Source organism: Theropithecus gelada, chromosome 15, assembly GCF_003255815.1.
Source record: "Theropithecus gelada isolate Dixy chromosome 15, Tgel_1.0, whole genome shotgun sequence".
Lineage (NCBI taxonomy): Eukaryota > Metazoa > Chordata > Mammalia > Primates > Cercopithecidae > Theropithecus > Theropithecus gelada.
Genome location: NC_037683.1, coordinates 26873930 through 26890712, shown reverse-complemented (window position 1 = coordinate 26890712; position 16783 = coordinate 26873930). Strand labels below are relative to the sequence as shown.

The window sequence follows — 16783 nt, the reverse complement described above, 5'->3', positions numbered from 1 at the left end:
GCCAACTCTGGGATTTCTGGGATCAACAGCCTCACTCCTTACTTGCTGCCCTCCTCAGAGATAGCCAAGCCTCTGGGAAGCAGGAGGTGCCTCCCCTCATGTAGCCGGAGGAGTCAGAACTCCCACTGATGCCTTCTTTAACTCTTACAGCAGCTCCGGGGGGACAGATAGAGAGAGCCTGAGGGTCCAAAATAGTCAAATGAAAAGCCCTTTGTCCCTGATCCGGGGTAAAGAATCAGATAGAGGAGAAAAATATTGAATATGGAAAGGAATGGGGATAGGGAAGGGGCAGCCATCTAGAAATGAGCTTGGGCAAGGATCTTTATGAAGTTTATTCCAGCACTTCAGTGGAGGTCTCCAGATGAAGAACATTCCAGATTCTGAGATCAATCCTACAGAGTCGTGTCTTCAGAAGCCCAGCCCCACGGACCTTGGGGATTGTTGTCACCACCCAGGCCAGCCTCCTGTGGGTCACTGCTTACAGCACCCTCTTCTCTTTCTTCCCCCACAGGGTGACTTGGGAGTGTTGGGTCCGATTGGCTACCCAGGACCCAAGGGCATGAAGGTAAGCAAGGGACGTCCCCCAATTCAGGCCTCATCCCAAGTGGGCACCCCCGACCCATTTCATCCCAGAAGGAAGGGTGACCTTAGATGATGCTAAAGGAAGGGAGGATGGCAGGATGCTCAGAGTGCTGCTAGGAGGAAGCTGGGCAGGTCAGGAGCTGTCAGCTCTGGCCCCAAAGCCAGGCATCATCTGTATGTCATTTAGGCCAGGCATCCTCCTCGAGCTGACATGGTTCCAGGCCTCAGAGCACTGGAAGTCCAGTAGGGGACATCACCAGGGCCACAGAAACTACCATGCAAACCAGTGAACTCAGCCCATCCCTGAGTGGGAAGGTCGTGCAGCAGGAAGGCAGGCCAAGACTGCTAGACCACATCCCAGGGACGACCCAATTTAACCAACATGCCCTTCCCTCCCCATCAGTGCCTTCTTCCTCTGGATTTGTCTGCAGTGCTGTGGTTCACTGCCTCTTCTCATAGCTCCTTCAGTCCACACCCTTGCCCTGTGACATGGGAGTCATTTGCCCCCTTTTACAGATGGGAACACTGAGGTTGGGGGATCGAGCAGGGGTCTGGCAGCAAGTCACGTTTAAGCCAGGGCTCCTAACTCTTGTGGCCTAGAGTTCCATCACAGCTGGCCTTGGGTCTTTGTCTTGCAGGGACTGATGGGCAGCGTGGGGGAGCCCGGACTGAAAGGTGATAAGGTGATCTGAATACTCCCTTATTGCACTGTGGTTTCTCTGCATGCCAACCCCCTCTCCGCCCGGAGGCTGCTGCTGATCTCTCGCCAGGTCCACTCCCCTGCACTTTTCTTGCCTCTCCTCTCGCCTCCCCTAAATCTGTGCTCCCCAGCTTCTTCCTAGTCACTCTGGGTGGGGCTCAGGCAGATAGTTCTGGGAACCCGAAAACCTCAGCAGATAGTGCATAAGGATCTTTATGAAGTTTATTCCAGCACTTTAGTGGAGGTCTCCAGATGAAGAACATTCCAGATTCTGAGATCAATCCTACAGAGTCGTGTCTTCAGAAGCAAGCAGGGCAGGTATGTCAAGACAGGGCTCTGAATCCAGAGAGTAGAGCTGAGGCCAGCATCTGTGCTTTGAAGGCAAAGCCACAGAGCAAGGAGCGTGGCAGTGAGGGCACAGGAGGAAACAAATCTACATAGACCACCTTGGCGTGAAATTGGGAACCCAACCCCAGAGAGCGTGCCGACTGGAAATGCGACTCTGAGCCCCTGACCCGCTTCTCCTGCTGCCATGGGGATGGCTACCCTTGCCATGTGTCCTCTGTACAGCCCTGCTGCTGAGCTCTTCCTATCTCACCCTGTGCCAAACCAGAGTTGGAAGTGGGAAGACAGGCCCTGGGGGCCCAGAGTGAAGCAGCATCTGAATACCAGAGACACAGGGCCCAGCACTTGTGCCCTGCTCTGTGGCTGTCTTCCTGCCTAGCCTCTTCAGACCCTTGGCAAACCAGGACCCCCAAAGGGGGTGCAGGAGGGGTTCAGGGCAACATTCCAAGTATCCGTGAGACATCCGAAGGACTGACTGCTGCTCAGTCCCTCCTGTGGTCAGTTGACACCGCACCTGTCTCTAGGTACCTCTGCTTTCCCCTACACCTGAGTCATAAGGTCAGGTGCCATGCTGGGTACCATCTGAGTGCACCACATGGACCCACCCATTAATCCTCCTACCCACTGTGAAATAAGAAGCTTGCTTGGGCCGGGCACGGTGGCTCACGTCTGTTATCCCGGCACTTTGGGAGGCCGAGGCGGGCAGATCACAAGGTCAGGAGTTTGAGACCAGTCTGGCCAACATGGTGAAACCCCGTCTCCACTAAAAATACAAAAATTAGCCGGGCGTGATGGTGGGCGCCTGTAATCCCAGTTACTTGGGAGGCTGAGGCAGGAGAATAGCTTGATTCTATAATCCCAGTTACTTGGGAGGCAGAGGTTGCAGTGAGCCAAGATCGCGCCACTGCACTCCAGCCTGGGCGACAGAGCAAGACTCCATCTCAAAAAAAGAAGCTTCCCTGAGGCCACACAGCTGGTAAGTAGAGAGTTACCTGGCTCCAGAGACCTCAACTGTTAAGCAGAACTAAGGTCAGAAGGTCAGAGCTAGTGAGACTCTGGGAAGTTCATATTTCACAGTGCCTACATCTCACAGCTGGAGAAACCAAGACCCAGAGAGAGAAAGAGATTTGCAGGCCCCTGGACTTTTAGAACATTAGAATTGCTGGGTGAAAATGGACATATCCAGATTGTATTATGCAAGCCTATCCCTGGGTAGCCAGCTGGGTGCAATGCCAACCCCAGTCCTTTCTCTACCTGTTTCTACCTCTTCCATCTCCTTCTGCCATGCCCAAGCCTCCAGCCACAACCCACCTCTGCCCGCCCCTTACCCTGCTGTCTGCTACACCCCTCTGCCAGAGCCCTCCCTCTTTGAAGGGGCTTTCTGATGGAGACGGGGGGTTCCCCACACCTACCTGTTTATCCCAAGGTTTGAGACATCAGCGCTCTGGAAATGTTGAAGTCATGAACGAGAGAGAAAGGAAGCCGGGGAAAATGAGAGTGTAGGCAGTGAGCTTTTTATAGGCCCCTTTGCGGAGCTGGTCTCAGCTCAGTGTTGCTTCAGGAACATGGAAATAAATGTGTTACATGGAATTCGGCTGGCTTGCTGATGGGAGTTGCCTGGGACATTTAGAGAGGTGAAAACTCTGGAAAAAAAAGGAGGAGGAAATTATTTTCATGCCCATAGTTTTTAAGAAAATCAAATGTCTTTAGGGGAAAAAAGAGCGGGGGGAGAAAGAAACCCCTTTTCCTTTGGTGGAGAGGAGCCTTAAGGCTGTGTTCCGATCAGCCACGCGCACATCCGTGTCCCCTGGCCCTACCCTGGGATGACAGAGCCATCCCTTCATGTTCCAAGGTTGCTCCTGCCTCAAATCCCAGATTTTCCATGACCCATCCTGGACTCAGTCCCACTTACAACCGCTTGGCTCCCTCTCTCAGCCTGGAGGAGCATTCTGGAAGCAAAGCTCCTGCTCCGAGCCCAGCTCCCTTCAAATTCATTGTTCTGATTTCCTAGGTGCCTTTTAAACTTTCCTTGTTTTTCTATTTTCACTCTTTTTATTCACCCCTTCACTCCTCTCTTGGACATTTAAAAAAAAAAAAAGAAAAAAAAAAAAAAGTCCTGTGGTTCCCCAAACACCAGGATGTTGTACAGGATTTTCCAAATTGGAAAAAACAAAGTCAGTTCAAAAAAAAAATTTTTTTTTTTTTTTTTTTTTTTTTTTAAATTCTGACTTTTGTTCTATTAAGGAAGTTCTTTTGTTAGGTCATGGCCTTAGCCATGTGTGGGTTTTCTAAGGTTCTCCATTTTCCCGGATTTTTCTCCCCATTCTTTCTCCTGCTCCCAGGGTTGTAAATGTATTTTGAATCCTGGGGCCGACAGCGTGTCAGTAATGTCCAACGTGGAGGGCTGGATAGGGTGAGGTGACGGCCGTGTGAGGTGGTTCCCGCCCTAAGGGGAAGCAGCTCCCAATCTGGACTGCCCGTTCAGAGCATGGCTAAAAACAGGGAGGGAGGAGAAGAGGCCTCCAGCAGCCAGAATCAGTGTCACTAAGCCTGTGCAGTACATCGTGTTAGAAGACAAACACCCAGACTTAAGTCAAGACCAATTTACTCGCTGTTTACACATAGTCTTAACAAGCCAGGAAATCTGATTTCCCATGCTATAGCTGATTAAAATAGTTAATTAGAAGTAGATCGGCCGGGCACAGTGGCTCACGCCTGTAATCCCAGCATTTTGGGAGGCTGAGGCGGGCGGATCTTCTGAGTCCAGGAGTTCAAGACCAGCTTGGGCAACATGGTGAAACCCCATCTTTACTAAAAATAAATAAATAAATAAAATAAAAATTAGCTGGGCGTGGTGGCACACGCCTGTAGTCCCAGCTACTGGGGAGGCTGAGGTGGGAGAATCACCTGAGTCCGGGAGGTCGAAGCTGCAGAGAGCCAAGATCGCACCACTGCTCTCCAAACTGGTCAACCAGAGTGAGACTCCATCTCAAAAAAAAAAAAAAAGTAGACCAAAGCTGCTTGCTAGCACAGAAACCCCCACAGGAGGAGGAAGTGACAGCTCAGTCTGATGGTGAAAAATATCAAACAGCAGACGCAAACACTCCGAAACCACATTGGTGTGAGGCCCTTGCACATGCTGCCCTCACCCCTGTGTGACAATACCAGTTGATGATGAAGAGGCTGAAGGATCAAACACTTCATTTGCTCTGCGTCAGTTCTCCAGGCAAGGCCAGTTGACACTGGGCAGTGGGCAGCTTAGCTTCTGTTAGTGGCGTTTCCAGCCATCCCAGCAGCCCCAGGCAAGTCTGCACATCGGCCAGCTCACCTCCCCCCGCCACCGCCTGCTTTTCTCGCCAGGGGCCCGTCCTTTCCTTTCACAAGGCTGCTGCTGGCCAGATCCGACTTGGGAAACAGCCTCGGCACAGCTGTACCTTGCCAGGGGGTCTGTGGGGGAGGCTTCCAGAGCCCATGTGGTCTCCATTGTAACCTTCTTTGCTGGTGTGTACTTAGGGTGAACAAGGGGTTCCAGGTGTGTCGGGAGATCCCGGATTCCAAGGAGACAAGGTAATTGCATCAGATTTTCCCCTCCCCCTGCCCCTGCCCCTGCCTTGCTGTTCCCTGGTCCTGGCTTCCTTCCTAGGGCCCATCATGAGCCAGGACCCACCTGTGAGACGGCTGCCTTTGAAATAATCCAGTCTTCTCCATCCTTGATCCACTTGTCATCTCTTCCTTCGACTTTACAGTGACCTTTTAACTTATTTCTGGGCCCCAGCCTCTTGCTTTCTCTCTTTCTTTCTTACTGCTACCCAATTGTTCTTCTGAGGGCAAAGCTGTGCTCTCCGCTCACACACCATCCATGGCTCTCTATTGCTCTCAGAATGGCACCCTGGCTCCCTAACCAGACATCAGGACCCCAGTGAGTGCATCTCTCTGATACACTCCTGCTGTCCCCCTTACAGCCCTGCACTCCAGCCCCACCGAACCGCCTGCTGTGCGCCTCTGTACATACACACAGACTGCTACCCGCCCGGGACCCCTCCACCCAGCCTCTCCACGCCACCCTGCTCAGAGGCCATCTCCCCAGCTGCTCAGAAAGTGGCCATTTCCCTCTCTAAGTGCCCTGAGAGGCATGTCCTTCCCTCGCTGGTGGTGCCACCCTTCTCCTCTGATTTTGGGTGACTTGTGCTGAGTCCCCGCCGGACAGTGAGTTCCCTGAGAACAAGGCTCCAGACTGCCCTGATGGAGCTGGGCTCAGGGTCCTGCCCTTGACCATGAATATTTAGGATAAGGTAACTGGCCTTACAAAATGACATACTGACTACGGGATCAAACTGAGGTGGCCTTGACTTCCAGAGCACAGCTGTGGGCCTGCTGAGACTTGCTCCCCTTTGCCTGTGTCTGGCATCATGTGGCCGCATCTGGAACTCTCCCGGCCAGTCAATGAGGCCCAGATGTTAGCCAGCTCTCCCTCTTCCTCTTCCCTCCCTCCTCACTGGCCTGTCCTGACCCAGCCTTGGTATCTCCGGGTTGTGAACCACAGCAGGCCTGGCTCTTCCGCTACTGGACCCAGTCTCCACAGTTCCCCAGGCGTCAGAGGCACTGCGGAGCCTGCATGCAGCCTCAGGGTCCCTGATTCTTCCTGGTGAGGACAGGGGCTGCTGTTTCTCATTAGCATTTCCTGGGGCCCAGCCTATAGGGGTGTCAGGCAGGTGTGATCCAAGTCGAGCCCGCAGCAGGGAAAGGAAGGAAGGAGCTCATCCTCCTCCAAGGTGGGCATTCTCTGGGCCTGGGACCAGCAGGAGGACTGGGCGGCTGTTCACCTGGCCATTTCTCTTCCTCACTAACCCCAGCCTGCTCTGGATCTCTTCCAGGGGAGCCAGGGGTTGCCAGGGTTCCCCGGCGCACGGGGGAAGCCAGGGCCTCTGGTAAGTACCTGCTCCTCCAGCACCCTCAAATCTCACACTTTCTGACTGATCATGGAACGTGGCTGGGGACACCTTCACCTCGAAGACCTCATTTCCTCCTGCAGCAGAGCTCCTGGGAGCAGCAGGGCAGGGCAGGGCAGGAATGGGATCTGCTCATTTCACAGATGAGGACGCTGTGAGAGGCTCAGTAACTCAGCCAGCTTCAGAGGCAGGCCTTATTCGCCGACAAAACCCTGATGATGATCTGGGGTTCCTGATGTCTTGTAAACAGTAGTGATGTTATCAATAACAGCAGTGGCTGTCATTTATTGAGTGTTGCTGTGTGTCTTTCTGAACTTTGTTTCTTTGAAGGCTGCCAACTACCCCAGGAGTTAGGGAATTAATATTGCTCCCATTTTGCGGATGGGCAAACTAAGATTCCGAAGGTTGAAGTGACTTGCCCAGGGTCCCGTGGTTAGTAAGTGCAGGAGGTAGAGTTTGAATGGTGGCTCCTTCTAGTTGTCCGGGGGGATTTTATGCACATGCTCCTGAACTTTCCAACTACCCACAGCCAGGGGGGTAACGCGGGGGGTTCATGGAAGGTGGGGCCCTCACCCCTGCCTCCCTGCAACCTTTTCTCTTCCACAGGGCAAAGTTGGAGACAAAGGATCCATTGGGTTTCCCGGGCCCCCTGGACCCGAGGTATGTGATGCCCCATTTCTCTGTGTCTGGCTGCAGCTGGGACTCGGTCTCGTCCCTGGGAAACTGAGGCCCCGAGACGGGGAAAGACTTGCTTTAGGTCATGCAGGATATGAGAGATGAGGCTGAAAGGAGAAATTCCTAGATCAGCAATCATTTATTTTCCCTTTCTGCTCTTCTGCTCTTACCCAGGGGCTCTCAAAAGTCAACAGGGACAAAAAGCTGGCCTCAGAGTCCTCTGCCAACTTAGTGGCCACCGCAGCTTTGTGATTCATGAAAGCCCTCTGTGCGCCACTGTCTGGGCCCCTCACAGGAGCTTCCCACATTCTCCACTTAGAGTTCCCTCTCCAAGCCCTGGAACTTTCCTAACCACCCACAGCCACTGTGGAACGATTCAGGGCTCAGAGCTTCCCAGTATGGGGAGCAAGAGGTAAATGAAAATTCAGACTTTTGAATGAAGAATGAGAAATAAGGATAGATTTAACAATTCATATAATAACTCTAGTTGAGTAAGGAGAGACCCTGAGGGTTTCCGATATGTGTGATCATTGGCACAGGTAGGCTACACCTGAATGATCAACTCAGAATTCACACGTAATGGAGCAAAGCAAGCTGGCCAGGTTCTCTTTACCCCCACTCTCTTTAGCATGCGTCTCGTGTCTAGAAAGCTGGGCTGAGCAGGAGCCAGGGCTGTTGTCCCTCTCAGGATCATCGGCACCTAGGCCAACCCCAGTTGGAGCCCCCCCCACCCACAAATCACTGGCCTCCAGGTCTTGCTCACCCATGAGGTCTCTGCATCCAAGACAAAAGTGTGGCTCTGCGGATAGTCCGGACCCTTCCAAGGATCACTTCTGCTATCACTCGGATGGATGAGGAAATGTTTCCTAAAAGCTACAAGTTCTGACTTTCCACTGTGTTGACTTTGGCCACCACACAGTCCTATCTTTAGACAAATGGACTTGGCCTCTTTTCCATGGCCCCAATTCCCTCCTCTGGTCACTGGAAAAAGGCTTTTCTGAGAGTCCGGCTTTCCCAGCATTCTGGCCCATGAGGGTGGAAGGCATGCTCCCTCACATTTATTAGGCACCTCCTGGTGCCAGGAGGCTGTGTAGTGTCCTCGAGATGAGAACTTTCTGAATCACCACAGAGGCACATGAGGGAGATATTACTACAACCAGTTTACAGTTGAAGAAACTGAGTCACAGAGCAGGAGAGTGGCTTCCTCAGGGTTGCTCTGCTATGTAAGAGCAAATAAGGTCTGCTTTGGCCCTCTCCTGGGTCCCTGGACAATTTAGCCATTAGCCTCGCCCATCTTTGTGTTCTGTTTTGATTGGCCAACTCCGTAGCCGGGAGATAGCTCTGCTCAGCTGAAGGCGGAAGCTGATAAGCGCAGAAGCTGATAAGCGCGTCAGCACCCTGCCTGCTTCTTTCCCAGAGACCATGGGAGGGAGCTCCAGCTCTCCAGCACCCGGGCGAATCATCTCTCACTCATCAATGGGTCAGATGCGAGTGAGCATCAGGATTTGCTCAGCATCCTGACTACCAAGGTCTCACTTAGAGATGGGCCCACCCCAGGCAGAGTTCTTTTCCCAGGGTACAGGACCCAAAATCATTTTGGATGCAGTTTTTACTGAGCACTTGCAACTTTGCTGGTTCCATTTAAACTTAAGAACAGCCCTGTAAGGGAGGTGTTACAGGCACCATTTTACAGATAAGGAAGCTGAGGCCCAGAGAGGCTAAGGAACTTGCTCAGGGTAGCACAGGAGGAGGGCAGGGCTCTGGGAACCGCATGACAGGTCTCCAAATTGTGCAAAGACCACTGTGGGGAGAGGGAGTCCCTGTGCTCTGTGGGACCCTAAGGAGGAGCACGAGGATATTGCAGGGAAGGGAGGTGATTCCGCTCCGTGCGGGAAGAACCTTCTATTGTACAGTCATCCCAGGGGGATGGCCCTCATCGGGAAGCAGGGAGCCCCCATGGGTAGAGTGGGGCAGAGTCTAACACATGTGGCCAAGATGTAGGAAGGACTTCAGCTTACAGTGACTGGAGCTGACGTTAATTATATCAGCGCTTTTCAATGCTTTCAAAGTCACAGCAAACCCAGAAAATCATCCTCTCTGCAGGATTACTGCAGTCAAAAGACAAGACTTCTCAGGGCAAGGCATGGCTGGCCCTGGGGAGCAATGTCCCCAGACACCCATAATTCTGACCCGGTAGCAGCACCGGATTTGAGAAATAATGACCTTGAGTGTGACCTTCCTTGTCACAACCTTAATGCTTTCCTGCACCATTCGGTGTATTGTCTCAGCAACTCTCTGAGGTGTCAGGGCTGGAACCACGCACCCTGTTTTAGAACTGAGGACTGTAGGATCAAGGTGGTTAACTGACCTGCCTGGGGTCCCATCCCAGCAGGAGAAGATGGAAACCCAGTCAGTCCCCCTGCAAGATGCATACCTGTAGCACTCCCTTCATAGCCTCCGTGGGTGACCCTGCTCTCTGCTTCCCCTCAGGGATTCCCAGGAGACATCGGCCCCCCTGGCGACAACGGCCCGGAAGGCATGAAGGTAAGTACCTGCCCAGGGCAGCTCCAGTTGGAGGAGCAGACAGCTCTGCAGAAACCACAGGCCTCAAGGGCTGGCTGTCTGGCTTGGAAGCAGGGGGTGCCTTGCCAGCCTGTGATGGAGATGGAGGTGCCGCCTCTGATTCTCCCTTTTTGTTCCCTTCTCCCCAGGGTAAGCCTGGAGCCCGAGGCCTGCCGGGACCCCGTGGGCAGCTGGGGCCCGAGGTGAGACTGTCTGGCCCCGCTCCACTGCCCATCCTGGCCTGATTGCAGCCCCCCAGCCTGCCCTGTCCTGGGTACTGAAGGTCTTAGCTGGGGCTGGAGCCCCCTCAGCCAGGACACCACCCAGGGCTGCCCCAGACTCACCCACCAGCTCATCCTATACAGCTCTGCCCATGCCCCTTCCAGGGACCTTCTCTGCCCTGCTGTCACCTGGCAGGGTGGCTTCCCCGCACCCTCCCTCCACTGCACCCTCATCACCCTGGAGTTTTCTTTCCCAGAACTACTGCCAATGCCATGCTCACAGTAGCAGTTTATGAGGACATTAATGGGGGAGTAGGAATTATCAGCCCCATTTTACAGATGAAGCCACTGAGGCCCAGAGAGGAAAAAAGACTCAGTCGGGTCTTATGGTTAGTAGCAGGCAGGGCCACAGTGGGAACCCGGGTCTGCTTGAACCCAAAGCCCATGACATACGTCCTGTGCTGTCAACTCTGTGCTTCCTGGGAGTGGCCTGGGGGCACCTCCAGAATATTACATTGACTTGCACAGTTAGTGAGTGGCAGAGCATCGATCTGCTTATTTATGTGCACCTGATGAAGTGGGTTGGGAAGGGTCTCTATGGGGCTGTTGGAGCACCAGGTGGGCACTCAGTGGGTAGGCCCCTGATTTTGTCCTGTGCATGAGGCCATCCTTAGCCTTCCTGTGCCCCACTTACCTTAGCTCAGGCGCCAGGCCCCCGTGACACACAGCCCTGGGCTGAGGGTGCGGGAAGCCCAGATTTACCGCAACCGCAGGCGGGCATCCAGCTGACATGGATCCCTTCTTGGGCTGGCTCTGGGTCTGGCGGGGTCCCAGCGCTGGCTCTGGGAGCCACCACGTGGAGTTGCTTTCCTGGAAGCTGGGGGAAAGGAGCTGGGGAGTGGCTCTGGAGGGAGCCCCTTGGTCAGGCCTGGCATACCAGAAGGAGCCAATTCGGAGGCTCCCTGAGCCTGTGGGGATTGGAGGGGACCAGGAGAGTCTCATGGGCCAGAAGCGGGAAAGTGGGGGAGAGGAGGGACTGGCGCCAGCCACGTGCTTCTGTCTACACTCACATTACCACTCAAGATGTATGTCTGCTACTTGTTCAAGTCTTCATTCATTCATTCATTCATTCACCAAACACCCCCTAGACACTGCACCATCCCAAGTGATGTTTGGGGGTGGCTGCAAGAAAGAATAAGGCATCATTGCTGAGCTCCAGGAACTCAGCTGAAGCCATTTACTATACTTGAGGATGATCTTCTCCACTCTAGAAAACTGAAACACAGCGAGGCTGAGGTCTGCCAGTGAGCAAATGGCAAAACTCAGAGCCTACATCTTTGAACTGCAGTTTGAGGCTCTGTTCCTCACAGAACACCATGGGGTTTAACTCTGATGCCCAGGACTTCCATGGAGTCGCCATTCACTGGAAGTCACTGTGTAGCCTGGCCTTTAGGCCATGGCCAGTGGAGCCTCTGCCCTGAGTGGGGCCAGGCAGGTGGGCCAGGGATACTGTTTCTCTTTGTCCAGGAGGGCTCTCCTCCGTCCATCCCTTTCCCTCCATACAGGACAAGATCTCTGCAAGTCCAACTGGATTAACTTTCTCCTTTTTTCCTCTCTCGTGTCTCCCAATTCTAGGGAGATGAGGGACCCATGGGGCCACCAGGGGCCCCTGGCTTGGAGGTGAGTATCACTAGCCTGGGGTAGGTGGCATTCATGGGAGCTGAGCCAGCTGTGCACAGGCAGGGCAACGTGGTCAGTGCTCCAGAGGGAAGTCATCAGTGAGGGCCTTGTACCAGCCAGAGAGAGAACTAGGACAGACCCAAAGGAGAGAGACAAGAGCCAGGAAACTGACTGTCACTGCCCACCCCCTATATGCCAGGTGCTTCATGTCAGTATTTATTCTCCTTGATTCTCCCATGACACAGGATTGCTTTCCTTGGTTTCATTAGAGAAGAGGCAAACAAGAGTGAAGGCTTTAGCTCAACATCTCACAGCCAGGCAGTGGGGACGCCCTGCCTGGGCCCTTAGCCCGAGCCCTCTGCGCTTTTCCAAGCTGCCTTTCCGAAGTCACTTGTCCCACACCCCCTTTGATCCCAGCCATTGCATAAACCAGCAGTTCATGAAGTTTCTGGTATCCAGAGATTTTTACACTCTTAAAAATGATGGAGGACCCAAAGACCTTTGTTTGTGTGGGTTGCATCTACTGAGATTAGTAATTAAAACCAAGAGACTTTAAATGTATTTATTCATTCATTGAAGATTAATCATAAGCTCATTTCCTGTTAATAAAAATAATATGTTTAGGAGAATTCACTCTATTTTCCATAGCAAAATAATTGAGTGGAAAGAGTGGCGTTGTGTTACCATTTTTGCAGATCTCTTTAATGTCTGGCTTAATAGAAGTCAGCTGGCTTCTCAGCTCTGCTTCTGCATTCAGCCCACTGACAATATCGCACACCATGCAGCCTCGGGATGATGCCACTTACTTTCACGAGAGTGACAGTGACAAAGGCGAATGACCTCTTAGTGTTATTATGAAAATCATTTTGACCTCGTGAACCTTCTGAAAGGGTCTCAGGGACCCCTGGAGTCCTCAGGCCACACTTTGAGGACCACTTACATAAACCATTCCCTTCCCTGTGCCCCCTATCATCTGCCAAGTTCCTTCCTTTCCCTCACTCCCTGAAGGCAGGTGTCATCATCCTCATTTGCAACAGGAAGACCAGCCCAGGGATGGGGGAGGCTTCTCAGAGTTCACGCAACTGGAAACCCTGCCTGCATTCCAGGACGGCTGGCCACCTGGTGGACTCAGGGTTCTATGCCCCCGGCCACCAGGGTATGTGGCTCTCTACAGCCATGGATACCCCATGCCAGGTCCTTGGGGCTCCTGGACCCCAGCAATGTTGCCCCTGCCCAGCTTCTCCCACTTACCTCTCTCTCTGTTGCAGGGTCAGCCTGGCAGGAAGGGCTTTCCTGGGAGGCCCGGCCTGGATGGCGTGAAGGTAAGGGGACCTGGAGATCCTTTGGGACAAGAGGAAAGAGGGGGTCCTACATATTCAGGCCCCAATTCAAACCGCAAATCCCACGGCCAGTTGTGAAAAGGGAGAAAAAAATTGGTTCCCATTTAGAACAAAGTATTGGTAAAAGATGAAAAAAATGGACATAACCTAAGTGTCCAACTGTGGGGGATTGTTCAAGTAGTGGGATATAGTGCAGCCACCCTAGATGGTGTTTTGGGCTATTTTACAAGATGGGAAGATATCTGAATGTGGGGTGGGGGTGGTGGAGGAAACAGGTTATAAAAGGAAATGCCCAAGTGTGAGCCTGTAGCAGGGGCTGGGTTGCACCATTTCTTTTTATTTTCTTTTCTCTTTTTTTTTTTTTTTTTTTTTTTTTTGAGACGGAGTTGCTCTGTTGCAGGCTGAAGTGCAGTGGTGCGATCTCGGCTCACTGCAACTTCCACCTCCCAGGTTCAACCGGTCCTCCTGCCTCAGCCTCCTGAGTAGCTGGGACTACAGGCGTGCGCCACCACACCCAGCTGATTTTTTGTGTTTTTAGTAGAGACAGAGTTTCACCATGCTGGCTGGGTGCGGTGGCTCACACCTGTAATCCCAGCACTTCGGGAGGCTGAGGCAGGCAGATCATGAGGTCAAGAAATCGAGACCATCCTGGCCAACATGGCACCCTGTTTCTTTACGCACAGAGCAGAGGCTAGAAAGTGGACAGGGATTAATTCTGGGTGGTGGGACAATAGGAGATTTTCATTTTCTTCTGTGGACCTCTATATTTTCCCTATTCTGCATAGTAAATAGATAGTACATATATTAATAGGGTTTTTAAAAAATATTATCAAAAAAGTCCTGGCCCAAGGTGGGACAGTAATGATCCTCAGCCCATGGGCAGCCTCACTTAATAGTTTTCCAAGGACTCTCCTTGAGTTGGAGTTTCCTAGCCATTCTGGGCAAAAGATTATCGGGTCAAGATTACAGATGGGCAAACCCACAGGAGGTTAGGATAGAGCCGGGGGAGCCCAGGTCATCCACAGCTACTTCCCTTCTGGGGAAATGGCCCACGCATCTGTCCTGGCCCCTCCAGTTTTCATGAGGTCCGGGGAGGAGCTGAAGGGGGAGGAGGCTCCACCCAGGCTCGCAGTAAGCCACATCCCTGTATGCGCCAAACTCCTGGCTAGCCCGAGCTCGTGTCCTGCCGTCTGAGGTTTCGGCCTCTCTCCCTCAGATACCAGTTGGGTTTCTGTGGTGGGAGTGGTGACATCGCTTGTGTGGATTTATCCCACAGGTCTGCTGTGGGGAGACCGGGGCGCTGTGGCCGCCTGAGGAGCAGGAGCCACCTCAGCATGGGACAAAACAGACAGACAAGGCCGAGATAGGCCACCCAATGTGAAAGTGGGACAGAGCCTTGAAGACAAATGAGTCTGATTTCCCTTCTTTATAGCTGGGGCAGCTGAGCCCAGAGCAGAGATGGGACTCACCCCAGCCACCTGTGAGCTGGTGGCAGAGCTCTGGTGTGCTGAGGTCTAGGACCCTGGTGCCCTGACGTCCCATGTCCCTGCTCTTCCTGCGATAGGACAGCCTGATGCAGTGGGAATATGCATTTCTTTTCTTTTTTTTTTTTGACAGTCTCTCTCTTGTCACCTAGGCTGGAGTACAGTGGTGCAATCTCGGCTCACTGCAACCTCCACCTCCTGGGTTCAAGCAATTCTCCTGCCTCAGCCTCCCAAGTAGCTGGGATTACAGGCATGCAGCACCACACCCAGCTAATTTTTGTATTTTTAGTAGAGAGGGGGTTTCTCCATGTTGGCCAGGCTGTTCTCAAACTCCTGACCTCAGGTGATCTGCCCACCTCGGGCTCCCAAAGTGCTGGGATTACAGGCATGAGCCACCGCACCTGGCTCGGAATGTGCATTTCAACCGGGCAGACCAAGGTTTCGGTTGTAGCCCTACCTGTGGCTCACTGTGTGACCTCAGGCAGGTCACTTCACCTCTCTGGGCCTCATTTTCCACCTCCACAAAATGCAGTGGGCTTCTGAAGGACCTAGATGAGACATATACATCTGGGTGCTGAGTAAGCCAAGGCCCCCTCAGAGGGAATGGGTGACTAGAGTCATGTCTGCTTGAGATTCTGTCCAAGTGCCCCTTTGACTCTGCCCCATTTGTTGGGGGTCTCCAAGACCACACACTGGAGATAAGATCCCTGGTTCATCCCCATCAATGGCAACTAAGGCCAGCAGGCCTGGGACTTCCCCAGGAGGTCTAGACTTTCATCTGCCATCCTAATCCATCCTCCTCTTTGTCTCTTTGCAGGGGGAACCAGGGGATCCTGGTCGGCCGGGGCCTGTGGGAGAGCAGGTTAGTTAGCAACAGTCTCTGAATGAGTGGCTCCATTTTTTTGGGCCCTTACTCTGTGCCAAGCCCTTTGCCCAGCACCCTCCAGGCATCACCTCGTGTAATTCTCAGAACAACTCCCGAGGTAGGTTCAGTCCTCTACCCCTTTGATGGATGTAGACGGTGACCCTCAGAGCGGGGAAGTCTCTAAATGAGAAAGGCGTAGATCAGAGTCCTGACAGCTTTTTCCCACAGCCTGACTCTACACACAGGTTTTTGGTGCATTTGCCCAAAGAGGTTATGTGACTGCTCCCCCAGGACGTTAAAACTGGAGGAGCCCTTGGCAGTCGTTGCTCATGTTCCCATCAGCTTATAGATCAGGAAGCCAAAAGCCAGAGAAGTGTTACCACTTGCCAAAGGCCCTTGGTCTAGGCATCCCTAAATTATATAGAAGATGAAATCCAAACCAGTGGCTCTGGTGGTTGGTCAAGGTCTGAAGAAGAGAAGAGGTTGTAACTAGTCATTAAAATGGAGGTTTGAGGATCACGACCTTCAATTAAAGTCCAGAGAAACAGCTCTGAGTGATGGGCGGACGGACAGCTTCAGTCCTTCCTGCCCAGCCCTGGGGTCTCCTGAAAGCTTAACCTCAGGACTCAGAGGTGGAGAGGTGTTCATCTCCTCCACTCCTTTAAATATGGAGCTCATTTCTGGAAGGGGCTTCCTCAAGCTGGAACGACTGATGCTTGGGATGACCATAGAGGAATTTGGCCACACTGCGAAACCCTGTCAGTGGCGTGAGAGTCACACACGATGGGCTTCCTCACCAGGCCTGCAACATCTGTTGGGGGAAGAAAGGAATTAAAGCAGGGGGAGGCCTGGATTTTTGAACTCTTTCCAGTGACATTCGAGCGCATTCTGTGGGAAGCCCAGGAGTTTGGAAAGGCTGCTGTGGCCTGGATATATTTCCTGATTGGAAAAAAAAAAAAAAAAAAAGGGCAATTTGATCAGCAAATTCAATTTCATAGTTATGCTAATGGTAGGGCCCTCGGGAAATAGATATGCAGGGTCTTGGAAGTCAGAACACAAACATCCTTGGAAATCACTGTATCTAAGAGTCCTAACCATTTTTTGTGCCTTGGATTTCTCTGCCAGGCTGGAAAAGCCCAAGGATCCCCTTCTCAGAATAGAGTTTGTAAATGCCTAAAATTAAAAACAAAGGAAACTGATTATATGGAAATGCAATTATGAAAATATGTTAACATTTAATATAGTCATATATATGCTTCTTTGGCAATGCATTAAATAATGAGTTCTAGCAGCAAGTGTAACAGCGGCCTCAATTTTAAAGTAATGCCAAGCCTTAGTGATGTATTTTGAGATCTCTGCAGCAATGATGGTAATGTGACA

At 52.4% G+C, this 16783-nt stretch overlaps 1 protein-coding gene across 1 annotated transcript in view; it reads left to right on the top strand.

The window, feature by feature from the left end:
* Positions 1 to 16783, top strand: part of COL27A1 (collagen type XXVII alpha 1 chain) — a 160989-nt gene that overhangs the window by 77985 nt on the left and 66221 nt on the right. The window contains exons 15-24 of the mRNA XM_025360383.1: positions 512 to 565; positions 1221 to 1265; positions 5141 to 5194; positions 6502 to 6555; positions 7183 to 7236; positions 9742 to 9795; positions 9963 to 10016; positions 11670 to 11714; positions 12983 to 13036; positions 15356 to 15400. Coding sequence (XP_025216168.1) covers positions 512 to 565; positions 1221 to 1265; positions 5141 to 5194; positions 6502 to 6555; positions 7183 to 7236; positions 9742 to 9795; positions 9963 to 10016; positions 11670 to 11714; positions 12983 to 13036; positions 15356 to 15400 — 513 coding nt within the window. The remainder of the gene's footprint in view (positions 1 to 511; positions 566 to 1220; positions 1266 to 5140; positions 5195 to 6501; positions 6556 to 7182; positions 7237 to 9741; positions 9796 to 9962; positions 10017 to 11669; positions 11715 to 12982; positions 13037 to 15355; positions 15401 to 16783) is intronic.